This window comes from Bombina bombina, chromosome 4 (genome assembly GCF_027579735.1).
Source record: "Bombina bombina isolate aBomBom1 chromosome 4, aBomBom1.pri, whole genome shotgun sequence".
Classification (NCBI taxonomy): Eukaryota; Metazoa; Chordata; class Amphibia; order Anura; family Bombinatoridae; genus Bombina; species Bombina bombina.
This window is the reverse complement of record NC_069502.1, coordinates 755,835,713-755,863,541: the sequence shown is the minus strand read 5'-3', so window position 1 is coordinate 755,863,541 and position 27,829 is coordinate 755,835,713. Positions and strand designations below refer to the sequence as shown.

At 39.1% G+C, this 27,829-nt stretch overlaps 1 protein-coding gene across 1 annotated transcript in view; it reads left to right on the top strand.

Moving 5' to 3' along the window:
* Positions 1–1,146: 1,146 nt before the first annotated feature.
* The window catches only part of TFB2M (transcription factor B2, mitochondrial), a 43,803-nt gene continuing 17,120 nt past the window's right edge, over positions 1,147–27,829 (top strand). The window contains exons 1-5 of the mRNA XM_053711044.1: positions 1,147–1,304; positions 5,625–5,991; positions 21,517–21,605; positions 22,144–22,297; positions 27,793–27,829. The exon at positions 27,793–27,829 is cut by the window's right edge and continues 112 nt beyond it. Of these exons, the coding sequence (XP_053567019.1) occupies positions 5,646–5,991; positions 21,517–21,605; positions 22,144–22,297; positions 27,793–27,829 (626 nt within the window). The 5' untranslated portion in view covers positions 1,147–1,304; positions 5,625–5,645. The remainder of the gene's footprint in view (positions 1,305–5,624; positions 5,992–21,516; positions 21,606–22,143; positions 22,298–27,792) is intronic.

Here is a 27,829-nt window from a genome sequence, read left to right as displayed (position 1 = left end):
GCAACATACACCAGTCTTGATAAAGGCCCAGAGAAGGCCGAAACGCGTAGACAACACTGGTAAGCCTTATTTCATTTGAGGAATATATTGTGATTATTCTACACATTGTTTTTATCTTTCTTTCCACAGGTTTTATACATATTTTTTCCCCCTGATTTTTTAATATTTTTATTTTATTTTTGGAATTGTCTGCACTGTGTCATTCAGTGTGCTCTTACCTTCACCACCCCAGCCACTCCAGGCTGGCCACATCTACACTAACATTCTACATTTTTTCTATCCCTTTCTTTTGGAAGCACACCAAAGAGGAGTATCACATTGGATTTATTTTGGATCAAGGTATAAATTTTTGAAAATTTTGGAAATTTTCTCACATACTGACTACCTCTTGCACTGACTTTTTAAGGACACATTTTTTTCACTTTGGACATTTTGATATTTGATTTTTTGAATTTTTTATCTTTTGAAAGATTTTTTCACTGTTTGTATAGGCCTTCCATATTGCAACCTTTGATGTAATCACCCCAGTTTTAGCTCACTTGGAGTATCACCCCAAGTCACTGTGTAGCACTACTGTTTATATTTTATTGTACACTGTTATTTTCGACTATTAATATCTTTTATTATATAGCGTGGATCCATGCTTTTTAGCCTTGTATTTCAACTACATTTTTAACATTACATGACGAGCTGTATTAAACATTTTTAACACTTTAAACCTTACCCAAGGCCAATTACACCCTTCTAGGAAGAAAAACAAATTGCAGGCCATTACAATTGGCATATTATATTACAGAGTCAGAACAGAATTGTGTGTGAATAATTACTGGTAGCCAATAGTGCACAGCTAGTGTGTGTGCCCCTGGCAGCTATGTACGTATGGGTAGGTAGTTGGTTACTATTAAAATATTTTGAAAAAGATTTGGCATTAAAAAGTACATTATTTCCTATGCACTATGAAATAGAAATACATTTGCAAATACACTCTGCTTCTTCACTGTATTATCGAATGCATCAACATAACGTGTTTCAAAAAAATAATATATGATAATATGATTGTACACTTCTTATGCAAACACGTATTAATAATGACACTTATGTAAAGAGATCAATAGCGTCATCTTTCCTCTTTTTGTTCTCCACCCCCGGAAGTGGAAACCTTGCATGCTGGTGACAGCAGGCCTCGTTCCCGGTGTTGTAATTACACCATGCTCCCGTCCCCGGCTGCATTACACAAGGTCACTGACAGATAATTGCCGAGGGACCGAGCTGCAGCTCACACCTCACGGACATAAAGGGAAGCGGTAAGTGTGCCCGGTGCGTTGTCTGGTGTGGCGCTAGAGGAGTTTTTTTTTAATATGCGTAGTGAGTGCTATGACCTTCAGGACATCATGCGGTAGCAGATTTGTAGTTTGAAAAGTTGAAAACAATATGGAAAATTTAAGTCATCATTTAGTTATTGAATTCTATGGTTTTCCATTCCTAGAATGCTGCTAGTGCTTCTTTTTGGAATGTTCTGCACATGTCTCTTTCTAGGTTGCAAATAAAAAAAAAAATCGGGTGTCTGCAGGACTGCATTGAAAGAGGCTTGGCTGGCTTTTAGTTTTCACAAGATTTTAAAATATTTCATAAGCAGTGATTGCTATTTTGTTATGATATATATAAAAAAAATGTAATTAGTTGCAGATAAAAGTGGCCATTTTCCACGCGTGTTATTTTCTGCTCACTTGGTTTTTGTCCAAAACGTACTTGAAAGGATAACATGATTTGGAAGTCTGAGCCATTTTAAAAGAGGATACCCTTACTAAACTTAAAGGGACATTGTACACTAGATTTTAATTTGTTTAAATGTTTTGCAGATGATTCATTTCTATAGATAATCTGGGAGTCTTTCTGTAACAATGTATACTTTTGCTTATTTTTTAATTAACATTGTGCTAATTTTTTTGACTCCGTGTCAGATGTATATACATGTTTACATACTCCTGCTGGCTCCTGTTTATGTCTTTTCATATGTGGGGGGAGGGTCTGCTCCTTTTGGTGTTCCCAGCCCCTTTCAATGGTTGTCCCAGCCTAACCTCCTCAACAGCACCAAACAAAGCTTCTAAGTAAGTTTTTAAAAGGTTTTATACTGGATTTTTAGATCAGTATCTGTGCATATTCTTCTTTATAGTAGTGTCTATTATTTGGTGCACACTGTCCCTTTTTACAGCTGCTTGTATTTTACTATGTATTTCAACTTTTTTCTTTCTGTGAGGTACCCACAAATCACATATAGAATATAAAAACCAGGTACTCCTAAGATGTAATGACTTATTTTAATATGCTTAAAAATATATCTAATGCATATTGGCAATAGGCTTAAAGGTAAATAAAACCCCCCTATTTTTTTTTCTCCCATGGTTCAGATAGAGCGTGTAAGTTTAAGCAACTTTACAATTTACATCTTTTATCTAATTTGCTTTATTTTCTTGTTATCCTTTGTTGAAAAGCATACATAGATAGGCTCTGGAGCAGCAGTGCCCTACTGAAAACTTGCTGCTGATTGGTGGCTGCACATATATTCCTCTTGCCATTGGTTCACCCGATGTGTTCAGCTAACTCCAAGTACTACATTGCTGCTCCTTCAACAAAGGATGCCAAGAAAATTAAGCAAATTAGATGAAAGAAGTAAACTGGAGAGTGGTTTAAAATTGTATGCTCTACCAGAATCATTAAAGTGATGGTAAATCCTAGCATTTGTGAAACGCTAGGATTTACCATTGGAACAAAAAAAGCTTCTTTATTTGTTCCAAGCGATCGCTGCACTGAGCTGCTAAGGCAGCCCACCGGCAGAACGCTATCTTCGATAATTGGCTTAGAGGTTTCCACCTCTTAATCAATAGCCGTGCCCTGGTTAACCCCTTGAGCTAAATGGACATATGTACTATGTCACACAATACTTTGCCCAGCGTACTGTGTTGATGTAGTATCTACGTCCAACACTGTGGCGCATGCTGAAGTCCGGACCACAGCTGGGGTCCCCATGCTCCCTCACCATATGAAGCGAGATTGCAGACCGATACAGTGTCACTGTCTAAATCGATGATGTGGGCAGGTGGCTCATTGCTGGAGGGAGAGGGGTCCCTACACTATTACAAATGATCATGGGATGAGAGTGTGAGGGGAATACCTACACTCAAGGCCGGAATGACCTACCAGGATACCAGGAGATTTCCCCGTGGGCTGCAAAGTTTTAATTTAAAGGGTTGATTAATGAATGCAATTGGGTTGTAGGGTGCCTATATAACTACAATCTGGCACTTAGTTTTTATTTAAAAAAAAATAATAAATATATATATATATATATATATATATATATATATATATATATATATATATATATATATATATATATATAAAATTAAGGTTGCACCGATACCAAGTACTTGCATGAGTACTTGTGCAAATGCACCGATACTTAAACCGATACCTCCACTTACTACCCATATGCTATCTTGTGGTGTTTTTTTCAAACTGCATGTTCCCATTTCATTTAAAGCTGGAGTGGAGACTAAACTAAAAATTGTTTACTTCTGTTCTGCCAATACAAATTGCTCTTATTTGTAGTATAGTAGGAGAGATCACTGTACTGCTTTCAGACAAACCCCTGAAGTACTGGGCAGTTAATAAACTGAGATTTCCAGCTCTGGCTAAAATGGCCCAAAAATATCTTTCTGCCCCATGCAGTAGTGTGGAAAGTTGAACCTCCTTACTGATAGCAAAAACAGACTTATAGCTGAACATGCAGAGATGCTTCTGTTCTGTTCCTTTAAAAGAACTTGCCACTAACTTTTGAAAAATTATTCTAATTGCTAGATTGCCTTTTTATACTGCAAGTTCTCATCTTGCACAATTATGTTCAAAACATACTGTACTCTGAGGAACATCTTAGCTTATATAATTGCAGGAAGAGTACTCATAGGAAAAATTAAGTTAATCCCAATGAACACTCATCCTGCAATTATAGGTAAAAGGTAATTAGATTACATTTGATTGGTAAGCTTTGCCAATGCTCTGTTCACGTTTCCAACTCCATAGCCTTTAATGGAGTAGGACGTGTAATGAGAGCATTGGTAAAGCTTACCAGTCAAATGTAATCTAGCCCATAGTGTTGTTCACCATGATTAAACAGTATTCTGTTCTATTTTTTCTGTATGGCACTTTTGGTTGGTTGCAATTTTATATTTGTTATTTATTGTTGTTGTTAATATATTTTATTGTAATATTTTTATTTCTAAACATGTTCTGTGAACTTTGTGACAAATAAAACCTGTTTTATTATTTCATAATGTCTTTTGAGCTACTGTCCTTCATAATTATAAAGAAGGAATCTTAAATAATTAGTCTGTATTGTGCTTGGTAAACTGTCACATGACATAAAAAAAAAGTATCGGTAATTGGTATCGGCGAGTATTTGAAAACAAGTATCGGTACTTGTACTCGGTCTTAAAAAAATGGTATCGGTGCAACCCATATATATATATATATATATATATATATATATATATATATATATATATATATATATATATATATATATATATATATATATATATATATATATATATATATATATATATATATATATATATATATATATATATATATATATATATATATATATATATATATATCTCTGAAAAAAGAAATGGGGGAAGTAGTATCCCAATTATCCAGTTTGGGAAAAATGGGGCATAAGTCATAAATTGTTACTGGCAGACTGGTTGCCAAAAACAAAGATGGCGTTCACCAGTTGGAAGGGATCAGGGTGAGTAGAGATTCCAACACTGCAGAAAATAATTAAAAAATAAAATAAAAAAGCCCTGAACTTCAGACTGGCTGCCAGTACCTAAGATGGTGGTGGCCAGTGGGAGGGAAAGAGGGCTGTTTGCTGTTTAGGAGGGATCAGGGAGATGGTAGTTTTCAGGAGGGAGGTTTTTTTTTTTTACACTACAGGAAATATTAACATCAACAGCTAATCGATTGACCCCTTCGCTCATGGTAATTTCAAAAGTGTGGGGCGCAGCTGCAATTAGCAGCCATTTAATGGGATATGAAACCCATTTTTTTTTTCTTTCATGCGTCATATAGAGCATGCAATTTTAAGCAACTTTCTAATTTACTCCTATTATCAATTTTTCTTCGTTCTCTTGGTATCTTTATTTGAAAAAGCAGAAATGTAAGCTTAGGAGCCAGCCCATTTTTGGTTCAGTACCCTGGGTAGCGCTAGCTAAATGTGCTTATATTAAGTTTTCTTTGTTCTTTTGGTATCTTTTGTTGAAACAGGGATATACCATGGGAACAAAGCAAATTTGATACTAGAAGTAAATTGTAAACGGAGTGTTATCACAAATGCTTAAAATTCTCCGGTACTTTGGGCATGTTTTTCTCTGAAGATCCCGGTAGCAAAGTGGTTAAAAACATATCCCTCTGTTTGACTTCAGTAAACGGTAAACTGCTACTTATTAATGTCAGTGGTTGACATTTTTATATGAAACTTTCAGCTCAACCGCACACTTATTTAATTCTATATTGGTTGTCAGTAACGTCCATACATTTTTATGTTTTTCAACCTATTACAGGTATCTGCCATCAATGTGAAAATGTCTTCATTAAGCAGCACCAAAATGGGGCTGTGCATGTTGCTCTTCCGACCACTTACTGGGACATCCATGCTCTGTTGCCATAAACGAAGTCCAACAAGTGCATCCTCATCTAATGCTGCAGTTTCTACCAACTTGGCCCGTGGAATGTCAGCAATGGCTGGCCAGAGACGAAGACATCCTTCAGCCATGGACTTTCTAGATCTGAAGGAGGTGAAGACAGCTGAATCGTGTAAAGAGTTTAGAAGGTTCATTGCAGATCCTGCTCTAGCTCAGATTGTCCTTAAGAGTTTAAAGCCCTGGGATCAAAAAGGAGCTTCACCACTCATTATTGAGTGCAACCCAGGTACTGATTTGTTGATCACTGTTTAACTGCACATGGTATTCAGGTAGACTGTTTCTTTAATAGCTTGTACAAATGTGAACAAATGTTATATTTTTTACTTGGGCAAAGTATTATAAAATCTAGCAAACTTAAGAAACAACTTAAGTAGTTTAGCAGCGCTCACAAAATAAGAGAAAAACATAAGTAGATCAAATCTCCTACATAAATGAGTCTTACTGGTACCAGAAGTAAATTAAGTATATCCAGTCCAGACCAGAATCTTGGAAGCTCTTTAGCCAAATTGACATAAACCAGTCCTCGAAGTGGGATGTTGCTGTCTTTTTTCCTGTGGGTTCCTCCTCCACAAGTAGAAGTGAAGATCTGAATATGAGACATTAAGAGAAAGCTCAAACCCAAATTCAAGGCAATTTTATTAACAATAGATGTTTCATAAATAAAATCTTACTTACTAGAAGTAAGTTCTTTACAACATGTCCAAAGAAAATGAATCCCGATTTTAAATCAATCCGCTCTCTGCAATACAGCTGAATGGTTGTGTCCACCGCAAACATCCGATCATTCACCTGTTGCTGCAGTCATCTACGGGTATTCATGCTGGACAAAAACGGCTCAAGGCGTTTCTCCTGGAGTATTCAGGCTTTTTCAAGAGCAATTAGCAAGTATCATAAAAGTAGAGTATTTTAATATTTTGTTTTAGAATAGTACATCTTTTTATGTATATGTTTAATATATAGAATAGTCATAATGAATAAGAGCTCATCTTTTTTGTATTTTTCTTCCTAAGGATTCTTTATGTTCGTAATTAAAACAATTTTTGGAGTCTTGTTGCCTGGGGGCCCGGGGGCTCATATAATTTCATAAAATCAAGGGCATTCTTTGGTTTAAATTTCTAATAAATGGAAAGTCAAAATGTAACTTTCATGATTCAGATATATTTAAAAAATACCTTGTTAAAGGGCCAGTAAACGTACCAAATTAATGTTATATAATTCTGCACATACTGCAGAATTATACAACATTAGCTTAGCGCTAGCTTTATAAAACAAAGGGCTGCATAGATATTTACCTAAGAAAATGACTAACAGGACGCTGCTCCTTGCTCTACTGAGCGGGTCGGTTTCTTTCAGAAGCGCATTGTGGCACGCTGTCTTATTCACAGCCGGTCCGACCGCGCCATTAAGCTAAATCTAGCTCGCTCCCGGTCTGGTAACGGGAGCGAGCTAGATTAAGTTTAATGGTGCGGCCGGGCCGGCTGTGAATAAGACAGCGTGCCACGATGCGCTTCTGAAAGAAACAGACCCGCTAAGTAGAGCAAGGAGCAGCGTTCTGCTAAAGTCATTTTCTTAGGGAAATACCTGTGCAGAATTATATAACATTATTAGGTATGTTTACTGTCCCTTTAATGTTTATTTTTGTTTTATGTATTTGGAACTTTTGAATCAATCCACATGCAATTTCTTTCATGTAATTAGCAAGAGTCCATGAGCTAGTGACGTATGGGATATACATTCCTACCAGGAGGGGCAAAGTTTCCCAAACCTCAAAATGCCTATAAATACACCCCTCACCACACCCACAATTCAGTTTTACAAACTTTGCCTCCGATGGAGGTGGTGAAGTAAGTTTGTGCTAGATTCTACGTTGATATGCGCTCCGCAGCAAGTTGGAGCCCGGTTTTCCTCTCAGCGTGCAGTGAATGTCAGAGGGATGTGAGGAGAGTATTGCCAATTTGAATGCAGTGATCTCCTTCTACGGGGTCTATTTCATAGGTTCTCTGTTATCGGTCGTAGAGATTCATCTCTTACCTCCCTTTTCAGATCGACGATATACTCTTATATATACCATTACCTCTGCTGATTCTCGTTTCAGTACTGGTTTGGCTTTCTACAAACATGTAGATGAGTGTCCTGGGGTAAGTAAATCTTATTTTCTGTGACACTCCAAGCTATGGTTGGGCACTTTATTTATAAAGTTCTTAATATATGTATTCAAACATTTATTTGCCTTGACTCAGAATGTTCAACTTTCCTTATTTTCAGACAGTCAGTTTCATATTTGGGATAATGCATTTGATTTAATCATTTTTTCTTACCTTCAAAAATTTGACTCTTCCCTGTGGGCTGTTAGGCTCGCGGGGGCTGAAAATGCTTCATTTTATTGCGTCATTCTTGGCGCGGACTTTTTTGGCGCAAAAAATTCGTTTCCGTTTCCGGCGTCATACGTGTCGCCGGAAGTTGCGTCATTTTTTGACGTTATTTTGCACCAAAAATGTCGGCGTTCCGGATGTGGCGTCATTTTGGCGCCAAAAAGCATTTAGGCGCCAAATAATGTGGGCGTCTTATTGGCGCGAAAAATATGGGCGTCGCTTTTGTCTCCACATTATTTAAGTCTCATTTTTCATTGCTTCTGGTTGCTAGAAGCTTGTTCTTTGGCATTTTTTCCCATTCCTGAAACTGTCATTTAAGGAATTTGATCAATTTTGCTTTTATATATATGTTGTTTTTTCTCTTACATATTGCAAGATGTCTCACGTTGCATCTGAGCCAGAAGATACTACAGGAAAATCGCTGTCTAGTGCTGGATCTACCAAAGCTAAGTGTATCTGCTGTAAACTTTTGGTAGCTATTCCTCCAGCTGTTGTTTGTATTGATTGTCATGACAAACTTGTTAAAGCAGATAATATTTCCTTTAGTAAAGTACCATTGCCTGTTGCAGTTCCTTCAACATCTAAGGTGCAGAATGTTCCTGATAATATAAGAGATTTTGTTTCAGAATCCATAAAGAAGGCTATGTCTGTTATTTCTCCTTCTAGTAAACGTAAAAAATCTTTTAAAACTTCTCTCTCTACAGATGAATTTTTAAATGAACATCATCATTCTGATTCTGATGACTCTTCTGGTTCAGAGGATTCTGTCTCAGAGGTTGATGCTGATAAATCTTCATATTTATTTAAAATGGAATTTATTCGTTCTTTACTTAAAGAAGTACTAATTGCTTTAGAAATAGAGGATTCTGGTCCTCTTGATACTAATTCTAAACGTTTGGATAAGGTATTTAAAGCTCCTGTGGTTATTCCAGAAGTTTTTCCTGTTCCTAATGCTATTTCTGCAGTAATTTCCAAAGAATGGGATAAATTGGGTAATTCATTTACTCCTTCTAAACGTTTTAAGCGATTATATCCTGTGCCGTCTGACAGATTAGAATTTTGGGACAAAATCCCTAAAGTTGATGGGGCTATTTCTACCCTTGCTAAACGTACTACTATTCCTACGTCAGATGGTACTTCGTTTAAGGATCCTTTAGATAGGAAAATTGAATCCTTTCTAAGAAAAGCTTATCTGTGTTCAGGTAATCTTCTTAGACCTGCTATATCTTTGGCTGATGTTGCTGCAGCTTCAACTTTCTGGTTGGAAACTTTAGCGCAACAAGTAACACATCATGATTCTCATGATATTATTATTCTTCTACAGCATGCTAATAATTTTATCTGTGATGCCATTTTTGATATTATCAGAGTTGATGTCAGGTTTATGTCTCTAGCTATTTTAGCTAGAAGAGCTTTATGGCTTAAAACTTGGAATGCTGATATGGCTTCTAAATCAACTTTACTTTCCATTTCTTTCCAGGGTAACAAATTATTTGGTTCTCAGTTGGATTCCATTATTTCAACTGTTACTGGTGGGAAAGGAACTTTTTTACCACAGGATAAAAAATCTAAAGGTAAAAGCAGGGCTAATAATCGTTTTCGTTCCTTTCGTTTCAACAAAGAACAAAAGCCTGATCCTTCATCCTCGGGAGCAGTTTCAGTTTGGAAACCATCTCCAGTCTGGAATAAATCCAAGCCAGCTAGAAAGGCAAAGCCTGCTTCTAAGTCCACATGAAGGTGCGGCCCTCATTCCAGCTCAGCTGGTAGGGGGCAGGTTACGTTTTTTCAAGGAAATTTGGATCAATTCTGTTCACAATCTTTGGATTCAGAGCATTGTTTCAGAAGGGTACAGAATTGGTTTCAAGATAAGACCTCCTGCAAAGAGATTTTTTCTTTCCCGTGTCCCAGTAAATCCAGTAAAAGCTCAAGCATTTCTGAAATGTGTTTCAGATCTAGAGTTGACTGGAGTAATTATGCCGGTTCCAGTTCCGGAACAGGGGATGGGGTTTTATTCAAATCTCTTCATTGTACCAAAGAAGGAGAATTCCTTCAGACCAGTTCTGGATCTAAAAATATTGAATCGTTATGTAAGAATACCAACGTTCAAGATGGTAACTGTAAGGACTATCTTGCCTTTTGTTCAGCAAGGGAATTATATGTCCACAATAGATTTACAGGATGCATATCTGCATATTCCGATTCATCCAGATCATTATCAGTTCCTGAGATTCTCTTTTCTGGACAAGCATTACCAGTTTGTGGCTCTGCCGTTTGGCCTAGCTACAGCTCCAAGAATTTTTACAAAGGTTCTCGGTGCCCTTCTGTCTGTAATCAGAGAACAGGGTATTGTGGTATTTCCTTATTTGGACGATATCTTGGTACTTGCTCAGTCTTTACATTTAGCAGAATCTCATACGAATCGACTTGTGTTGTTTCTTCAAGATCATGGTTGGAGGATCAATTTACCAAAAAGTTCTTTGATTCCTCAGACAAGGGTAACCTTTCTGGGTTTCCAGATGGATTCAGTGTCCATGACTCTGTCTTTAACAGACAAGAGACGTCTAAAATTGATTGCAGCTTGTCGAAACCTTCAATCACAATCATTCCCTTCGGTAGCCTTATGCATGGAAATTCTAGGTCTTATGACTGCTGCATCGGACGCGATCCCCTTTGCTCGTTTTCACATGCGACCTCTTCAGCTCTGTATGCTGAAGCAATGGTGCAAGGATTACACGAAGATATCTCAATTAATATCTTTAAAACCGATTGTTCGACACTCTCTAACATGGTGGACAGATCACCATCGTTTAATTCAGGGGGCTTCTTTTGTGCTTCCGACCTGGACTGTAATTTCAACAGATGCAAGTCTCACAGGTTGGGGAGCTGTGTGGGGATCTCTGACGGCACAAGGAGTTTGGGAATCTCAGGAGGTGAGATTACCGATCAATATTTTGGAACTCCGTGCAATTTTCAGAGCTCTTCAGTTTTGGCCTCTTCTGAAGAGAGAATCGTTCATTTGTTTTCAAACAGACAATGTCACAACTGTGGCATACATCAATCATCAAGGAGGGACTCACAGTCCTCTGGCTATGAAAGAAGTATCTCGAATTTTGGTTTGGGCGGAATCCAGCTCCTGTCTAATCTCTGCGGTTCATATCCCAGGTATAGACAATTGGGAAGCGGATTATCTCAGTCGCCAAACGTTGCATCCGGGCGAATGGTCTCTTCACCCAGAGGTATTTCTTCAGATTGTTCAAATGTGGGAACTTCCAGAAATAGATCTGATGGCGTCCCATCTAAACAAGAAACTTCCCAGGTATCTGTCCAGATCCCGGGATCCTCAGGCGGAGGCAGTGGATGCATTATCACTTCCTTGGAAGTATCATCCTGCCTATATCTTTCCGCCTCTAGTTCTTCTTCCAAGAGTAATCTCCAAGATTCTGAAGGAATGCTCGTTTGTTCTGCTGGTAGCTCCGGCATGGCCTCACAGGTTTTGGTATGCGGATCTTGTCCGGATGGCCTCTTGCCAACCGTGGACTCTTCCGTTAAGACCAGACCTTCTGTCACAAGGTCCTTTTTTCCATCAGGATCTGAAATCCTTAAATTTAAAGGTATGGAGATTGAACGCTTGATTCTTGGTCAAAGAGGTTTCTCTGACTCTGTGATTAATTCTATGTTACAGGCTCGTAAATCTGTATCTCGAGAGATATATTATAGAGTCTGGAAGACTTATATTTCTTGGTGTCTTTCTCATCATTTTTCTTGGCATTCTTTTAGAATACCGAGAATTTTACATTTTCTTCAGGATGGTTTAGATAAGGGTTTGTCCGCAAGTTCTTTGAAAGGACAAATCTCTGCTCTTTCTGTTCTTTTTCACAGAAAGATTGCTATTCTTCCTGATATTCATTGTTTTGTACAAGCTTTGGTTCGTATAAAACCTGTTATTAAGTCAATTTCTCCTCCTTGGAGTTTGAATTTGGTTTTGGGAGCTCTTCAAGCTCCTCCGTTTGAACCTATGCATTCATTGGACATTAAATTACTTTCTTGGAAAGTTTTGTTCCTTTTGGCCATCTCTTCTGCCAGAAGAGTTTCTGAATTATCTGCTCTTTCTTGTGAGTCTCCTTTTCTGATTTTTCATCAGGATAAGGCGGTGTTGCGAACTTCTTTTGAATTTTTACCTAAAGTTGTGAATTCCAACAACATTAGTAGAGAAATTGTGGTTCCTTCATTATGTCCTAATCCTAAGAATTCTAAGGAGAAATCGTTGCATTCTTTGGATGTTGTTAGAGCTTTGAAATATTATGTTGAAGCTACGAAATCTTTCCGAAAGACTTCTAGTTTATTTGTTATCTTTTCCGGTTCTAGAAAAGGCCAGAAAGCTTCTGCCATTTCTTTGGCATCTGGGTTGAAATCTTTAATTCATCTTGCCTATGTTGAGTCGGGTAAAACTCCGCCTCAAAGAATTACAGCTCATTCTACTAGGTCAGTTTCTACTTCCTGGGCGTTTAGGAATGAAGCTTCGGTTGACCAGATTTGCAAAGCAGCAACTTGGTCCTCTTTGCATACTTTTACTAAATTCTACCATTTTGATGTATTTTCTTCTTCTGAAGCAGTTTTTGGTAGAAAAGTACTTCAGGCAGCGGTTTCAGTTTGAAACTTCTGCTTATGTTTTTCGTTAAACTTTATTTTTGGGTGTGGATTATTTTCAGCAGGAATTGGCTGTCTTTATTTTATCCCTCCCTCTCTAGTGACTCTTGTGTGGAAAGATCCACATCTTGGGTAATCATTATCCCATACGTCACTAGCTCATGGACTCTTGCTAATTACATGAAAGAAAACATAATTTATGTAAGAACTTACCTGATAAATTCATTTCTTTCATATTAGCAAGAGTCCATGAGGCCCGCCCTTTTTTGTGGTGGTTATGATTTTTGTATAAAGCACAATTATTCCAATTCCTTATTTTATATGCTTTCGCACTTTTTTATCACCCCACTTCTTGGCTATTCGTTAAACTGAATTGTGGGTGTGGTGAGGGGTGTATTTATAGGCATTTTGAGGTTTGGGAAACTTTGCCCCTCCTGGTAGGAATGTATATCCCATACGTCACTAGCTCATGGACTCTTGCTAATATGAAAGAAATGAATTTATCAGGTAAGTTCTTACATAAATTATGTTTTTTTTGTAGTGATTGCCTGTGATTACGGAAATAGTACATTTCAGCCAGATACATGTTTAACTTGTTACCCACAAAGGGCATTATTATTTGTCTCTGTTTTTCTTAGCATTTAATTGTTATGTTACGTGTATATACACTGGTTTGTAATCAATCGGTGCATTATAAATAGGAGAGAATATGTAAAACCTAGGCTATCTTTATGCTGATGTGGAGCCTGCTCAATAACATTAGAGTAAATATTTATTTTAACTTTTGCAGCTTTACTTTAACCCCACAGAACTTTAAACTCTAGCATAGATTTTTTGTGTGTGTATTTTGGCAAGCCCCAATAAACTATTGATCCCAGAAGCAGAACTTTTCTACACTTTCTGCAATGAGTTTTTTTTTTTTGTGAAAATTTTTCTGCATTTCTTTTTGAAATAATAAATTTAAATATAAAATTATGCATTTACACTGAAGCATCAGTGTGTTTATTAACTGAAGAAAAAAGCAATTTTTAAAGTTTTATAATATAATGCAGCAGCTGAAAATTGCAAATTGGCTGACCAAAAAAAAAATAAGTTTATTTCCTTTTTCTCTTGATCTAACATCACCAAGAGAAAACATCACAAGTCACAGCTTTGCAGACTGGGAAAGGCTATGGGGCGGGGTTTAATAAACTATGAAAGCCAGTCAACAATAAATAAACGCTTACCAAGTACAGCCAGAGCACAGCTCTGTTTGAAGAGAACAGCCTGATGTGGAACAGCACTGCAAAGTGAAAACACCAACAGTTCCTGCATGTTTTCCTGTTCTTTCTGCAGACATGCTGCACTTTCTGCGATAACATCTCAGATCACAGAATGTTCTGCCTTTTGGGCTATTGATTTACAATTTTCTTCATTTTTACGCCAGTAAACTTTTTTTTATTCTTTAAAACCAAAAAGGTTATAGGTGTATTGCATGCAAAGGGACAGAGAAGTTTGTAGTAGGACTAGATTTGACAGATATATGAACCACATTCCCGAAGTGACTGGCAATATTAATACAGTGTGTTTTAGATTGATTTCTGCTAAACTGTGTGTTGGGATTTTTAATCTGTTTGTCTGGGTTTTTCCCATATAATAATCTTAAAGTGGTGGCAGCATAGAGAGAGTTTAGTGTGGGTGGCATTAAAGGTGAGATTGGGCATTTGTCTGGGTCTAGTACAGACTAGAGTGTTTTGTTATCCCTTGCACCTATTGAATTAAGGTACAGTCTTGCCTGGAGTCGCTAGACTGTAAAAAACTGGTTAAGGTGGGAAGGATTGGTTAACCATTTCTGTGACTGACTGGTGCAGAGTTGTTTAACCCCTTAACGACCAAGGACGTGTCAGGCATGTCCTAAAAAATAATACAGATAGTGACCAAGGATGTGCCTGACGCGCTGGAAGCAATAGTGATCGCTTCCAGATGCTTTCAGGGTATTGCAGTGATGCCTCGATATTGAGGCATCCTACAATATCTTTTTGTTAGCCACCGATGCAGAGAGAAGCCACTCTGTGGCCCTCTCTGCATCGTCCAGCGATGGTGCTGTTCGTTGGTGGGTGGGCGGCCCATTGCTGGAGGCCTTTCCGGATCCTGTCCTTCAAGTGCGTGCAAGTTACCGCGAGGGGCGGGTGTGCGCCCGCGATTATAAGTGCATTAAATGTATTGGAGAGAGGGAGGGGGTAATAAACGCTGGGAGGTGGTAGGGTATTGAGGGGGGGCTGCTTCACTACAGATGGTGGCAAATAGGTAGAGTGGGGAGGGTTAGAGAGCTGTTTAGGGGGGATCAGGGAGGATGGGGGATCTAACACTGATCAGCACTTCAAACAACTGAGGACGTGCCAATTGTCGTTAAGGGGAGCTTTTTCTATGACGTACCTGGAACGTCCTCTGTCATTAAGAGATTAATGGCAGATATATGGCATTTCTAGAAGAAATTCAAAATTATAGAATGGCTGTATTAGAACTGGTCAGCTCACTGGCTAACTGATTCTGGTGTATTAGTGCTTATTAGTTAAGGTGTACGCCAGTGTTTCTGCTTACTTTCAGATGGTTACTATTTCTTTAGTTGAATGCACTTTAAAGCTAAAAATATTTTTCTTTCATGTAATTAGCAAGAGTCCATGAGCTAGTGACGTATGGGATATACAATCCTACCAGGAGGGGCAAAGTTTCCCAAACCTCAAAATGCCTATAAATACACCCCTCACCACACCCACAAATCAGTTTTACAAACTTTGCCTCCTATGGAGGTGGTGAAGTAAGTTTGTGCTAGATTCTTCGTTGATATGCGCTCCGCAGCAGGTTGGAGCCCGGTTTTCCTCTCAGCGTGCAGTGAATGTCAGAGGGATGTGAGGAGAGTATTGCCTATTTGAATGCAGTGATCTCCTTCTACGGGGTCTATTTCATAGGTTCTCTGTTATCGGTCGTAGAGATTCATCTCTTACCTCCCTTTTCAGATCGACGATATACTCTTATATATACCATTACCACTACTGATTCTCGTTTCAGTACTGGTTTGGCTTTCTACAACATGTAGATTAGTGTCCTGGGGTAAGTAAGTCTTATTTTCTGTGACACTCTAAGCTATGGTTGGGCACTTTTATATAAAGTTCTAAATATATGTATTCAAACATTTATTTGCCTTGACTCAGGATGTTCAACGTTCCTTATTTCAGACAGTCAGTTTCATATTTGGGATAATGCATATGAATAAATCAATTTTTTTCTTACCTTAAAATTTGACTTTTTTCCCTGTGGGCTGTTAGGCTCGCGGGGGCTGAAAATGCTTCATTTTATTGCGTCATTCTTGGCGCAGACTTTTTTGGCGCAAATTTTTTTTTTTTCTGTTTCCGGCGTCATACGTGTCGCCGGAAGTTGCGTCATTTTTGACGTTTTTTTGCGCCAAAAGTGTCGGCGTTCCGGATGTGGTGTCATTTTTGGCGCCAAAAGCATTTAGGCGCCAAATAATGTGGGCGTCTTTTTTGGCGCTAAAAAATATGGGCGTCACTATTGTCTCCACATTATTTAAGTCTCATTATTTATTGCTTCTGGTTGCTAAAAGCTTGTTCACTGGCATTTTTTCCCATAAAATGATAGGTTTAGACACAGTACAACTGCTGTGCTAACCAACAAAATAAAGGGTGCGCCAAACCAGATAAATCAAAAAATGTGTGTGTGTATATATATGTGTGTGTATGTATATATGTATATATGTATATATGTGTATATATATATATATATATATATATATATATATATATATATATATATATATATATATATATATATATATATATATATATATATATATATATACCAGTGATAAACCTAATTGAATATGCTATAAAATAAATAATTATGTATAAATAAATGTAAATTATATGTGCCAATAAATGAATAAAATATTAGTTACAAATAAAGTGAACATATGATAACCAATATTGTGATAAAGTCCTTTTGAATGGGTTTTAACCCAGGATGGATACAGTTCATCAATCCAGTGGTGAGCTGCTCTCTCCAAGTTGTAAGCAAAAAATATAAATGTCCTGAAAGACAGAAAAAGAAGAGGCGCTCTTTGTGCAGCAAGTTCCAATACAAACTGAAAATCTATCGATAGTGCTCAAGGTAATATACTCACAAACGGGACTGCACATACAGTGCAATAATAGGCAAGCCGAAACTTCAGAGCCGTTCGGCTGACTCCTCAATGGCGAATCTGCCAAGCAATTGCTGAAGCCCAGGTGCCAATAGCGATGGTCCGATCTCTCCAAACAACCTCCGTGGTAGGCGGCAATAAACAGCTTAATAAAGATCCAGTAGCCAGCAGCAACTGCACAGGAAGTCCTGTGCAGTATATGTCTCTAGCTATTTTAGCTAGAAATGCTTAATGGCTTAAAACTTGGAATGCTGATATGTCTTCTAAGTCAACTTTGCTTTCCCTTTCTTTCCAGGGTAATAAATTATTTGGTTCTCAGTTGGATTCCATTATCTCAACTGTTACTGGAGGGAAAGGAACTTTTTTACCACAGGATAAAAAATCTAAAGGTAAATTTAGGTCTAATAATCGTTTTCGTTCCTTTCGTCACAATAAGGAACAAAAGCCTGATCCTTCACCCGCAGGAGCGGTATCAGTTTGGAAACAATCTCCAGTCTGGAATAAATCCAAGCCTTTTAGAAAACCAAAGCCAGCTCCCAAGTCCACATGAAGGTGCGGCCCTCATTCCAGCCCAGCTGGTAGGGGGCAGATTGCGATTTTTCAAAGAAATTTGGATCACTTCAATTCACAATCTTTGGATTCAAAACATTGTTTCAGAAGGGTACAGAATTGGCTTCAAGATAAGGCCTCCTGCAAAGAGATTTTTTCTTTCCCGTGTCCCAGTAAGTCCAGCGAAGGCTCAAGCATTTCTGAAATGTGTTTCAGATCTAGAGTTGGCTGGAGTAATTATGCCAGTTCCAGTTCTGGAACAGGGGCTGGGGTTCTATTCAAATCTCTTCATTGTACCAAAGAAGGAGAATTCCTTCAGACCAGTTCTGGATCTAAAAATATTGAATCGTTATGTAAGGATACCAACATTCAAAATGGTAACTATAAGGACTATCCTGCCTTTTGTTCAGCAAGGGCATTATATGTCCACAATAGATTTACAGGATGCATATCTGCATATTCCGATTCATCCAGATCACTATCAGTTTCTGAGATTCTCTTTCCTAGACAAGCATTACCAGTTTGTGTCTCTGCCGTTTGGCCTGGCAACAGCTCCAAGAATTTTTACAAAGGTTCTCGGTGCCCTTCTGTCTGTAATCAGAGAACAGGGTATTGTGGTATTTCCTTATTTGGACGATATCTTGGTACTTGCTCAGTCTTCACATTTAGCAGAATCTCATACGAATCGACTTGTTTCTTCAAGATCATGGTTGGAGGATCAATTTACCGAAAAGTTCATTGATTCCTCAGACAAGGGTAACCTTTTTAGGTTTCCAGATAGATTCAGCGTCCATGACTCTGTCTCTGACAGACAAGAGACATCTAAAATTGATCTCAGCTTGTCGAAACCTTCAATCACAATCATTCCCTTCGGTAGCCTTATGCATGGAAATTCTAGGTCTTATGACTGCTGCATCGGACGCGATCCCCTTTGCTCGTTTTCACATGCGACCTCTTCAGCTCTGTATGCTGAACCAGTGGTGCAGGGATTACACAAAGATATCTCAATTAATATCTTTAAAACCGATTGTACGAAACTCTCTGACGTGGTGGACAGACCACCATCGTTTAGTTCAGGGGGCTTCTTTTGTTCTTCCGACCTGGACTGTAATTTCAACAGATGCAAGTCTGACAGGTTGGGGAGCTGTTTGGGGGTCTCTGACAGCACAAGGGGTTTGGGAATCTCAGGAGGTAAGATTACCAATCAATATTTTGGAACTCCGTGCAATTTTCAGAGCTCTTCAGTCATGGCCTCTTCTAAAGAGAGAATCGTTCATTTGTTTTCAGACAGACAATGTCACAACTGTGGCATACATCAATCATCAAGGAGGGACTCACAGTCCTCTGGCTATGAAAGAAGTATCTTGAATACTGGTATGGGCGGAATCCAGCTCCTGTCTAGTTTCTGCGGTTCATATCCCAGGTATAGACAATTGGGAAGCGGATTATCTCAGCCGCCAAACGTTACATCCAGGCGAATGGTCTCTTCACCCAGAGGTATTTCTTCAGATTGTTCAAATGTGGGGACTTCCAGAAATAGATCTGATGGCTTCTCATCTAAACAAGAAACTTCCCAGGTATCTGTCCAGATCCAGGGATCCTCAAGCGGAAGCAGTGGATGCATTGTCACTTCCTTGGAAGTATCATCCTGCCTATATCTTTCCGCCTCTAGTTCTTCTTCCAAGAGTAATCTCCAAGATTCTGAAGGAATGCTAGTTTGTTCTGCTGGTGGCTCCAGCATGGCCTCACAGGTTTTGGTATGCGGATCTTGTCCGGGTTGGCCTCTTGCCAACCGTGGACTCTTCCGTTAAGACCAGACCTTCTGTCGCAAGGTCCTCTTTTCCATCAGGATCTCAAATCCTTAAATTTAAAGGTATGGAGATTGAACGCTTGATTCTTAGTCAAAGAGGTTTCTCTGACTCTGTGATTAATACTATGTTACAGGCTCGTAAATCTGTATCTAGGAAGATATATTATAGAGTCTGGAAGACTTACATTTCTTGGTGTCTTTCTCATCATTTTTCCTGGCATTCTTTTAGAATTCTGAGAATTTTACAGTTTCTTCAGGATGGTTTGGATAAAGGTTTGTCTGCAAGTTCCTTGAAAGGACAAATCTCTGCTCTTTCTGTTCTTTTTCACAGAAAGATTGCTAATCTTCCTGATATTCATTGTTTTGTACAAGCTTTGGTTCGTATAAAACCTGTCATTAAGTCAATTTCTCCTCCTTGGAGTTTGAATTTGGTTCTGGGGGCTCTTCAAGCTCCTCCGTTTGAACCTATGCATTCATTGGACATTAAATTACTTTCTTGGAAAGTTTTTTGTTTCTTTTGGCCATCTCTTCTGCTAGAAGAGTTTCTGAATTATCTGCTATTTCTTGTGAGTCTCCTTTTCTGATTTTTCATCAGGATAAGGCGGTGTTGCGAACTTCTTTTAAATTTTTACCTAAGGTTGTGAATTCTAACAACATTAGTAGATAAATTGTGGTTCCTTCATTATGTCCTAATCCTAAAAATTCTAAGGAGAGATCATTGCATTCTTTGGATGTAGTTAGAGCTTTGAAATATTATGTTGAAGCTACTAAGAATTTCCGAAAGACTTCTAGTCTATTTGTTATCTTTTCTGGTTCTAGGAAAGGTCAGAAGGCCTCTGCCATTTCTTTGGCATCTTGGTTGAAATCTTTAATTCATCATGCTTATATCGAGTCGGGTAAAACTCCGCCTCAAAGGATTACAGCTCATTCTACTAGGTCAGTTTCTACTTCCTGGGCGTTTAGGAATGAAGCTTCGGTTGATCAGATTTGCAAAGCAGCAACTTGGTCTTCTTTGCATACTTTTACTAAATTCTACCATTTTGATGTGTTTTCTTCTTCTGAAGCAGTTTTTGGTAGAAAAGTACTTCAGGCAGCTGTTTCAGTTTGATTCTTCTACTTATAATTTCAGTTTTTTTCATTATAAGATTTAAACTTTATTTTGGGTGTGGATTATTTTCAGCGGAATTGGCTGTCTTTATTTTATCCCTCCCTCTCTAGTGACTCTTGCGTGGAAGATCCACATCTTGGGTAGTCATTATCCCATACGTCACTAGCTCATGGACTCTTGCTAATTACATGAAAGAAAAACATAATTTATGTAAGAACTTACTGATAAATTCATTTCTTTCATATTAGCAAGAGTCCATGAGGCCCACCCTTTTTGTGGTGGTGATGATTTTTTTGTATAAAGCACAATTATTCTAATTCCTTATTTTTTTTTTTATGCTTTCGCACTTTTGTCTTATCACCCCACTTCTTGGCTATGCGTTAAACTGATTTGTGGGTGTGGTGAGGGGTGTATTTATGGGCATTTTGAGGTTTGGGAAACTTTGCCCCTCCTGGTAGGAATGTATATCCCATACGTCACTAGCTCATGGACTCTTGCTAATATGAAAGAAATGAATTTATCAGGTAAGTTCTTACATAAATTATGTTTTTTTCCGCTCTTGGACATTTATTTAAAAAAAACATGTAACTTTTTTTGCATCATTATCTGATATTTTATGCTTAAAGGGACACTGAACCCAATTTTTTTCTTTTGTGATTCAGATAGAACATGCAACTTTCTAATTTACTCCTATTATCATTTTTTCTCTGTTCTCTTGCTATCTTTATTTGAAAAATAAGGCATCTAAGCTAAGGAGACAGACAATTTTTGGATCAGTACAATGGGCAGCACTTGTTTATTGGTGGGTGAATTTATCCACCAATCGGCAAGAACAACCCAAGTTGTTCACTAAAAATGGGCCGGCATCTAAACTTACGTTCTTGCTTTTCAAATAAAGATACCAAGAGAATGAAGAAAATTTGATAATAGGAGTTAATTAGAAAGTTGCTTAAAATTGCATGCTCTATCTGAATCACAAAAGAAAAAAATTGGGTTCAGTGACGCTTTGAAAGTGGATGAATATTGGAATCAATTAATTACAAATTTCTTAATTTTATTTATTAAAATAGGTCCAGGAATTGTTACACGGATGTTGCTGGATACTGGTGCTAGAGTGGCTGCTTTGGAAAGTAACACACGTTTTCATCCATCCTTAAAGGTATTTGAAACCCAGTATGGTTGAGATCCAGATAAACAATATATTGAGAACTGATAAACAAATAAGTGTGTGTATACCTTTCAACTATATTGTGCATTCATATACATTAAAGGGATGCTAAACCCAAAACATTTTTTTTTCCGTGTTTCAGATAGAGCATGCAATTTTAAGCAACTTTCTATTTTACTCCTATTATCAGATTTTCTTTGTTCTCTTGCTTTCTTTATTTAAAAAGCAGGAATGTAAGCTTAGGAGCCGGACCATTTTAGGTTCAGCACCCTGGATAGCGCTTTCTTTATTGGTGGCTACATTTAGCAAACCAATAAGCAAGCATAACCCAGGTTCTGAACCAAAAATGGACCTGCCCTTAAGCTTCATATTCCTGCTTTTTAAATAAAAATAGCAAGAGAACGAAGAAAAATTGAAAATAGGAGTAAGTTAGAAAGTTGGTTAAAATTTATGTGCTCTGAATCATTAAAGAAAAAAAATTGGGTTTAGTGTCCCTTTAAGTTAATTAATGTCAATTTCTTTACATTAGGCTTTACAGAATGGCTGTGATGGACAACTGGAGGTAGTTCATTGTGATTTTTTCAGATTGGATCCTTTAGGCCAAGGAACTATGTGTCGTCCAGCAATGTACTCTGATGAGCTCTTTGAAAGTCTTGGGCAACTTCCAGTTCCGTGGACCGAAGGTAGGATATGGGAGATAGGGCGAACACACCAACTAATTGATAAACTAAGAAGAAGAAAAAATTATATGGAAAATCTTCCCTCCTCCCCCCTTCTTGTTTGTAGCAGATTCAAAAAACATTTTTCCTTCTTTTACATTTAAGGGACACTCAAGTCAAAAATAAACTTTCTCCAACATAGGTGTGTCCGGTCCACGGCGTCATCCTTACTTGTGGGATATTCTCTTCCCCAACAGGAAATGGCAAAGAGCCCAGCAAAGCTGGTCACATGATCCCTCCTAGGCTCCGCCTACCCCAGTCATTCTCTTTGCCGTTGTACAGGCAACATCTCCACGGAGATGGCTTAGAGTTTTTTAGTGTTTAACTGTAGTTTTTCATTATTCAATCAAGAGTTTGTTATTTTCAAATAGTGCTGGTACGTACTATTTACTCAGAAACAGAAAAGAGATGAAGAATTCTGTTTGTATGAGGAAAATGATTTTAGCAACCGTAACTAAAATCCATGGCTGTTCCACACAGGACTGTTGAGAGCAATTAACTTCAGTTGGGGGAACAGTTTGCAGTCCCTTGCTGCTTGAGGTATGACACATTCTAACAAGACGATGTAATGCTGGAAGCTGTCATTTTCCCTATGGGATCCGGTAAGCCATGTTTATTACGATTGTAAATAAGGGCTTCATAAGGGCTTATTTAAACTGTAGACTTTTTCTGGGCTAAATCGATTGATATTAACACATATTTAGCCTTGAGGAATCATTTTATCTGGGTATTTTGATATAATAATATCGGCAGGCACTGTTTTAGACACCTTATTCTTTAGGGGCTTTCCCAAAGCATAGGCAGAGTCTCATTTTCGCGCCGGTGTTGCGCACTTGTTTTTGAGAGGCATGGCATGCAGTCGCATGTGAGAGGAGCTCTGATACTTATAAAAGACTTCTGAAGGCGTCATTTGGTATCGTATTCCCCTTTGGGTTTGGTTGGGTCTCAGCAAAGCAGATACCAGGGACTGTAAAGGGGTTTAAAGCTTAAAACGGCTCCGGTTCCGTTATTTTAAGGGTTAAAGCTTCCAAAATTGGTGTGCAATATTTTCAAGGCTTTAAGACGCTGTGGTGAAAATTTGGTGAATTTTGAACAATTCCTTCATGTTTTTTCGCAATTGCAGTAATAAAGTGTGTTCAGTTTAAAATTTAAAGTGACAGTAACGGTTTTATTTTAAAACGTTTTTTGTACTTTCTGATCAAGTTTATGCCTGTTTAACATGTCTGAACTACCAGATAGACTGTGTTCTGAATGTGGGGAAGCCAGAATTCCTATTCATTTAAATAAATGTGATTTATGTGATAATGACAATGATGCCCAAGATGATTCCTCAAGTGAGGGGAGTAAGCATGGTACTGCATCATTCCCTCCTTCGTCTACACGAGTCTTGCCCACTCAGGAGGCCCCTAGTACATCTAGCGCGCCAATTCTCCTTACTATGCAACAATTAACGGCTGTAATGGATAATTCTGTCAAAAACATTTTAGCCAAAATGAACCCTTGTCAGCGTAAGCGTGGCTGCTCTGTTTTAGTTACTGAAGAGCATGACGACGCTGATATTAATATCTCTGAAGGGCCCCTAACCCAATCTGAGGGGGCCAGGGAGGTTTTGTCTGAGGGAGAAATTACTGATTTAGGGAACATTTCTCAGCAGGCTGAATCTGATGTGATTACATTTAAATTTAAATTGGAACATCTCCGCATTTTGCTTAAGGAGGTATTATCCACTCTGGATGATTGTGAAAATTTAGTCATCCCAGAGAAACTATGTAAAATGGACAAGTTCCTAGAGGTGCCGGGGCTCCCAGAAGCTTTTCCTATACCCAAGCGGGTGGCGGACATTGTTAATAAAGAATGGGAAAGGCCCGGTATTCCTTTCGTCCCTCCCCCCATATTTAAAAAATTGTTTCCTATGGTCGACCCCAGAAAGGACTTATGGCAGTCAGTCCCCAAGGTCGAGGGAGCGGTTTCTACTTTAAACAAACGCACCACTATTCCCATAGAGGATAGTTGTGCTTTCAAAGATCCTATGGATAAAAAATTAGAAGGTTTGCTTAAAAAGATGTTTGTTCAGCAGGGTTACCTTCTACAACCCATTTCATGCATTGTCCCTGTCACTACTGCCGCATATTTCTGGTTTGATGAACTGCTTAAGGTGCTCGATAGTGACTCTCCTCCTTATGAGGAGATTATGGACAGAATCAATGCTCTCAAATTGGCTAATTCTTTCACTCTAGACGCCTCTTTGCAATTGGCTAAGTTAGCGGCTAAGAACTCTGGGTTTGCTATTGTGGCGCGCAGAGCGCTTTGGTTGACAAACATTACCAGTTCGTGGCGCTTCCTTTCGGATTAGCCACTGCTCCAAGGATTTTCACAAAGGTACTAGGGTCCCTTCTAGCGGTGCTAAGACCAAGGGGCATTGCAGTAGTACCTTACCTGGACGACATTTTGATTCAAGCGTCGTCCCTTCCTCAAGCAAAGGCTCACACGGACATTGTCCTGGCCTTTCTCAGATCTCACGGCTGGAAAGTGAACGTGGAAAAGAGTTCTCTATCCCCGTCAACAAGGGTTCCCTTCTTGGGAACAATTATAGACTCCTTGCAAATGAGGATCTTTCTAACAGAAGCCAGAAAAACAAAGCTTCTGGACTCTTGTCGGATACTTCATTCCGTTCCTCTTCCTTCCATAGCTCAGTGCATGGAAGTGATCGGGTTGATGGTGGCGGCGATGGACATAGTTCCTTTTGCGCGCATTCATCTAAGACCATTACAACTGTGCATGCTCAGTCAGTGGAATGGGGACTATACAGACTTGTCTCCGAAGATACAAGTAAATCAGAGGACCAGAGACTCACTCCGTTGGTGGCTGTCCCTGGACAATCTGTCTCAAGGGATGATGTTCCACAGACCAGAGTGGGTCATTGTCACGACCGACGCCAGTCTGATAGGCTGGGGCGCGGTCTGGGGATCCCTGAAAGCTCAGGGTCTTTGGTCTCGGGAAGAATCTCTTCTACCGATAAATATTCTGGAACTGAGAGCGATATTCAATGCTCTCCAGGCCTGGCCCCAGCTTGCGAGGACCAGGTTCATACGGTTTCAATCAGACAACATGACGACTGTTGCGTACATCAACCATCAGGGGGGAACAAGGAGTTCCCTAGCGATGGAAGAAGTAACCAAAATTATTCTTTGGGCGGAGTCTCACTCCTGCCACCTGTCTGCTATCCACATCCCAGGAGTGGAAAATTGGGAAGCGGATTTTCTGAGTCGTCAGACATTGCATCCGGGGGAGTGGGAACTCCATCCGGAAATCTTTGCCCAAGTCACTCACCTGTGGGGCATTCCAGACATGGATCTGATGGCCTCTCGTCAGAACTTCAAAGTTCCTTGCTACGGGGCCAGATCCAGGGATCCCAAGGCGGCTCTAGTGGATGCACTAGTAGCACCTTGGACCTTCAATCTAGCTTATGTGTTCCCGCCATTTCCTCTCATTCCCAGGCTGATAGCCAGGATCAAGCAGGAGAGGGCGTCGGTGATCTTGATAGCTCCTGCGTGGCCACGCAGGACTTGGTATGCAGATCTGGTGAATATGTCATCGGCTCCACCTTGGAAGCTACCTTTGAGACGAGACCTTCTTGTTCAGGGTCCGTTCGAACATCCGAATCTGGTTTCACTCCAGCTGACTGCTTGGAGATTGAACGCTTGATTTTATCGAAGCGAGGATTCTCAGATTCTGTGATCGATACTCTTGTTCAGGCCAGAAAGCCTGTGACTAGAAAGATTTACCACAAAATTTGGAAAAAATATATCTGTTGGTGTGAATCTAAAGGATTCCCTTGGGACAAGGTTAAGATTCCTAGGATTCTATCCTTCCTTCAAGAAGGATTGGAAAAAGGATTATCTGCAAGTTCCCTGAAGGGACAGATTTCTGCCTTGTCGGTATTACTTCACAAAAAGCTGGCAGCTGTGCCAGATGTTCAAGCTTTTGTTCAGGCTCTGGTTAGAATCAAGCCTGTTTACAAACCTTTGACTCCTCCTTGGAGTCTCAATTTAGTTCTTTCAGTTCTTCAGGGGGTTCCGTTTGAACCCTTACATTCCGTTGATATTAAGTTATTATCTTGGAAAGTTTTGTTTTTAGTTGCGATTTCTTCTGCTAGAAGAGTCTCAGAATTATCTGCTCTGCAGTGTTCTCCTCCTTATCTGGTGTTCCATGCAGATAAGGTGGTTTTACGTACTAAACCTGGTTTTCTTCCAAAAGTTGTTTCTAACAAAAACATTAACCAGGAGATTATCGTACCTTCTCTGTGTCCAAAACCAGTTTCAAAGAAGGAACGTTTGTTGCACAATTTGGATGTTGTTCGCGCTCTAAAATTCTATTTAGATGCTACAAAGGATTTTAGACAAACATCTTCCTTGTTTGTTGTTTATTCAGGTAAAAGGAGAGGTCAAAAAGCAACTTCTACCTCTCTCTCTTTTTGGATTAAAAGCATCATCAGATTGGCTTACGAGACTGCCGGACGGCAGCCTCCCGAAAGAATCACAGCTCATTCCACTAGGGCTGTGGCTTCCACATGGGCCTTCAAGAACGAGGCTTCTGTTGATCAGATATGTAGGGCAGCGACTTGGTCTTCACTGCACACTTTTACCAAATTTTACAAGTTTGATACTTTTGCTTCTTCTGAGGCTATTTTTGGGAGAAAGGTTTTGCAAGCCGTGGTGCCTTCCATTTAGGTGACCTGATTTGCTCCCTCCCTTCATCCGTGTCCTAAAGCTTTGGTATTGGTTCCCACAAGTAAGGATGACGCCGTGGACCGGACACACCTATGTTGGAGAAAACAGAATTTATGTTTACCTGATAAATTTCTTTCTCCAACGGTGTGTCCGGTCCACGGCCCGCCCTGGTTTTTTTAATCAGGTCTGATATTTTATTTTCTTTAACTACAGTCACCACGGTACCATATGGTTTCTCCTATGCAAATATTCCTCCTTAACGTCGGTCGAATGACTGGGGTAGGCGGAGCCTAGGAGGGATCATGTGACCAGCTTTGCTGGGCTCTTTGCCATTTCCTGTTGGGGAAGAGAATATCCCACAAGTAAGGATGACGCCGTGGACCGGACACACCGTTGGAGAAAGAAATTTATCAGGTAAACATAAATTCTGTTTTTATGATTCAGATAGAGCAGCAGTTTTAAGACACTTTCCAATTTACTTCCATTATCAAATTTTGCACAGTATTTTTTATAGTCACGCTTTCTGGGGAACAAGCTCCTACTGAGCATGTGCACAAGCACACAGGGTACACGTATACTAGCCTGTAATTGGCTGATATCTGTCACATGATACAGGAGGCTGGAAAATGGGAGAAAAAAATACATTTTTTTTCACTGCTTATTGGAAATTCAGAGTAGGTGTTATGCAACGTATTTAGTGGTCTTTTTAAACTTTTTGTTTCTTTGTAGATGTTCCCATAAAAGTTTTTGGATTCTTACCTCACAA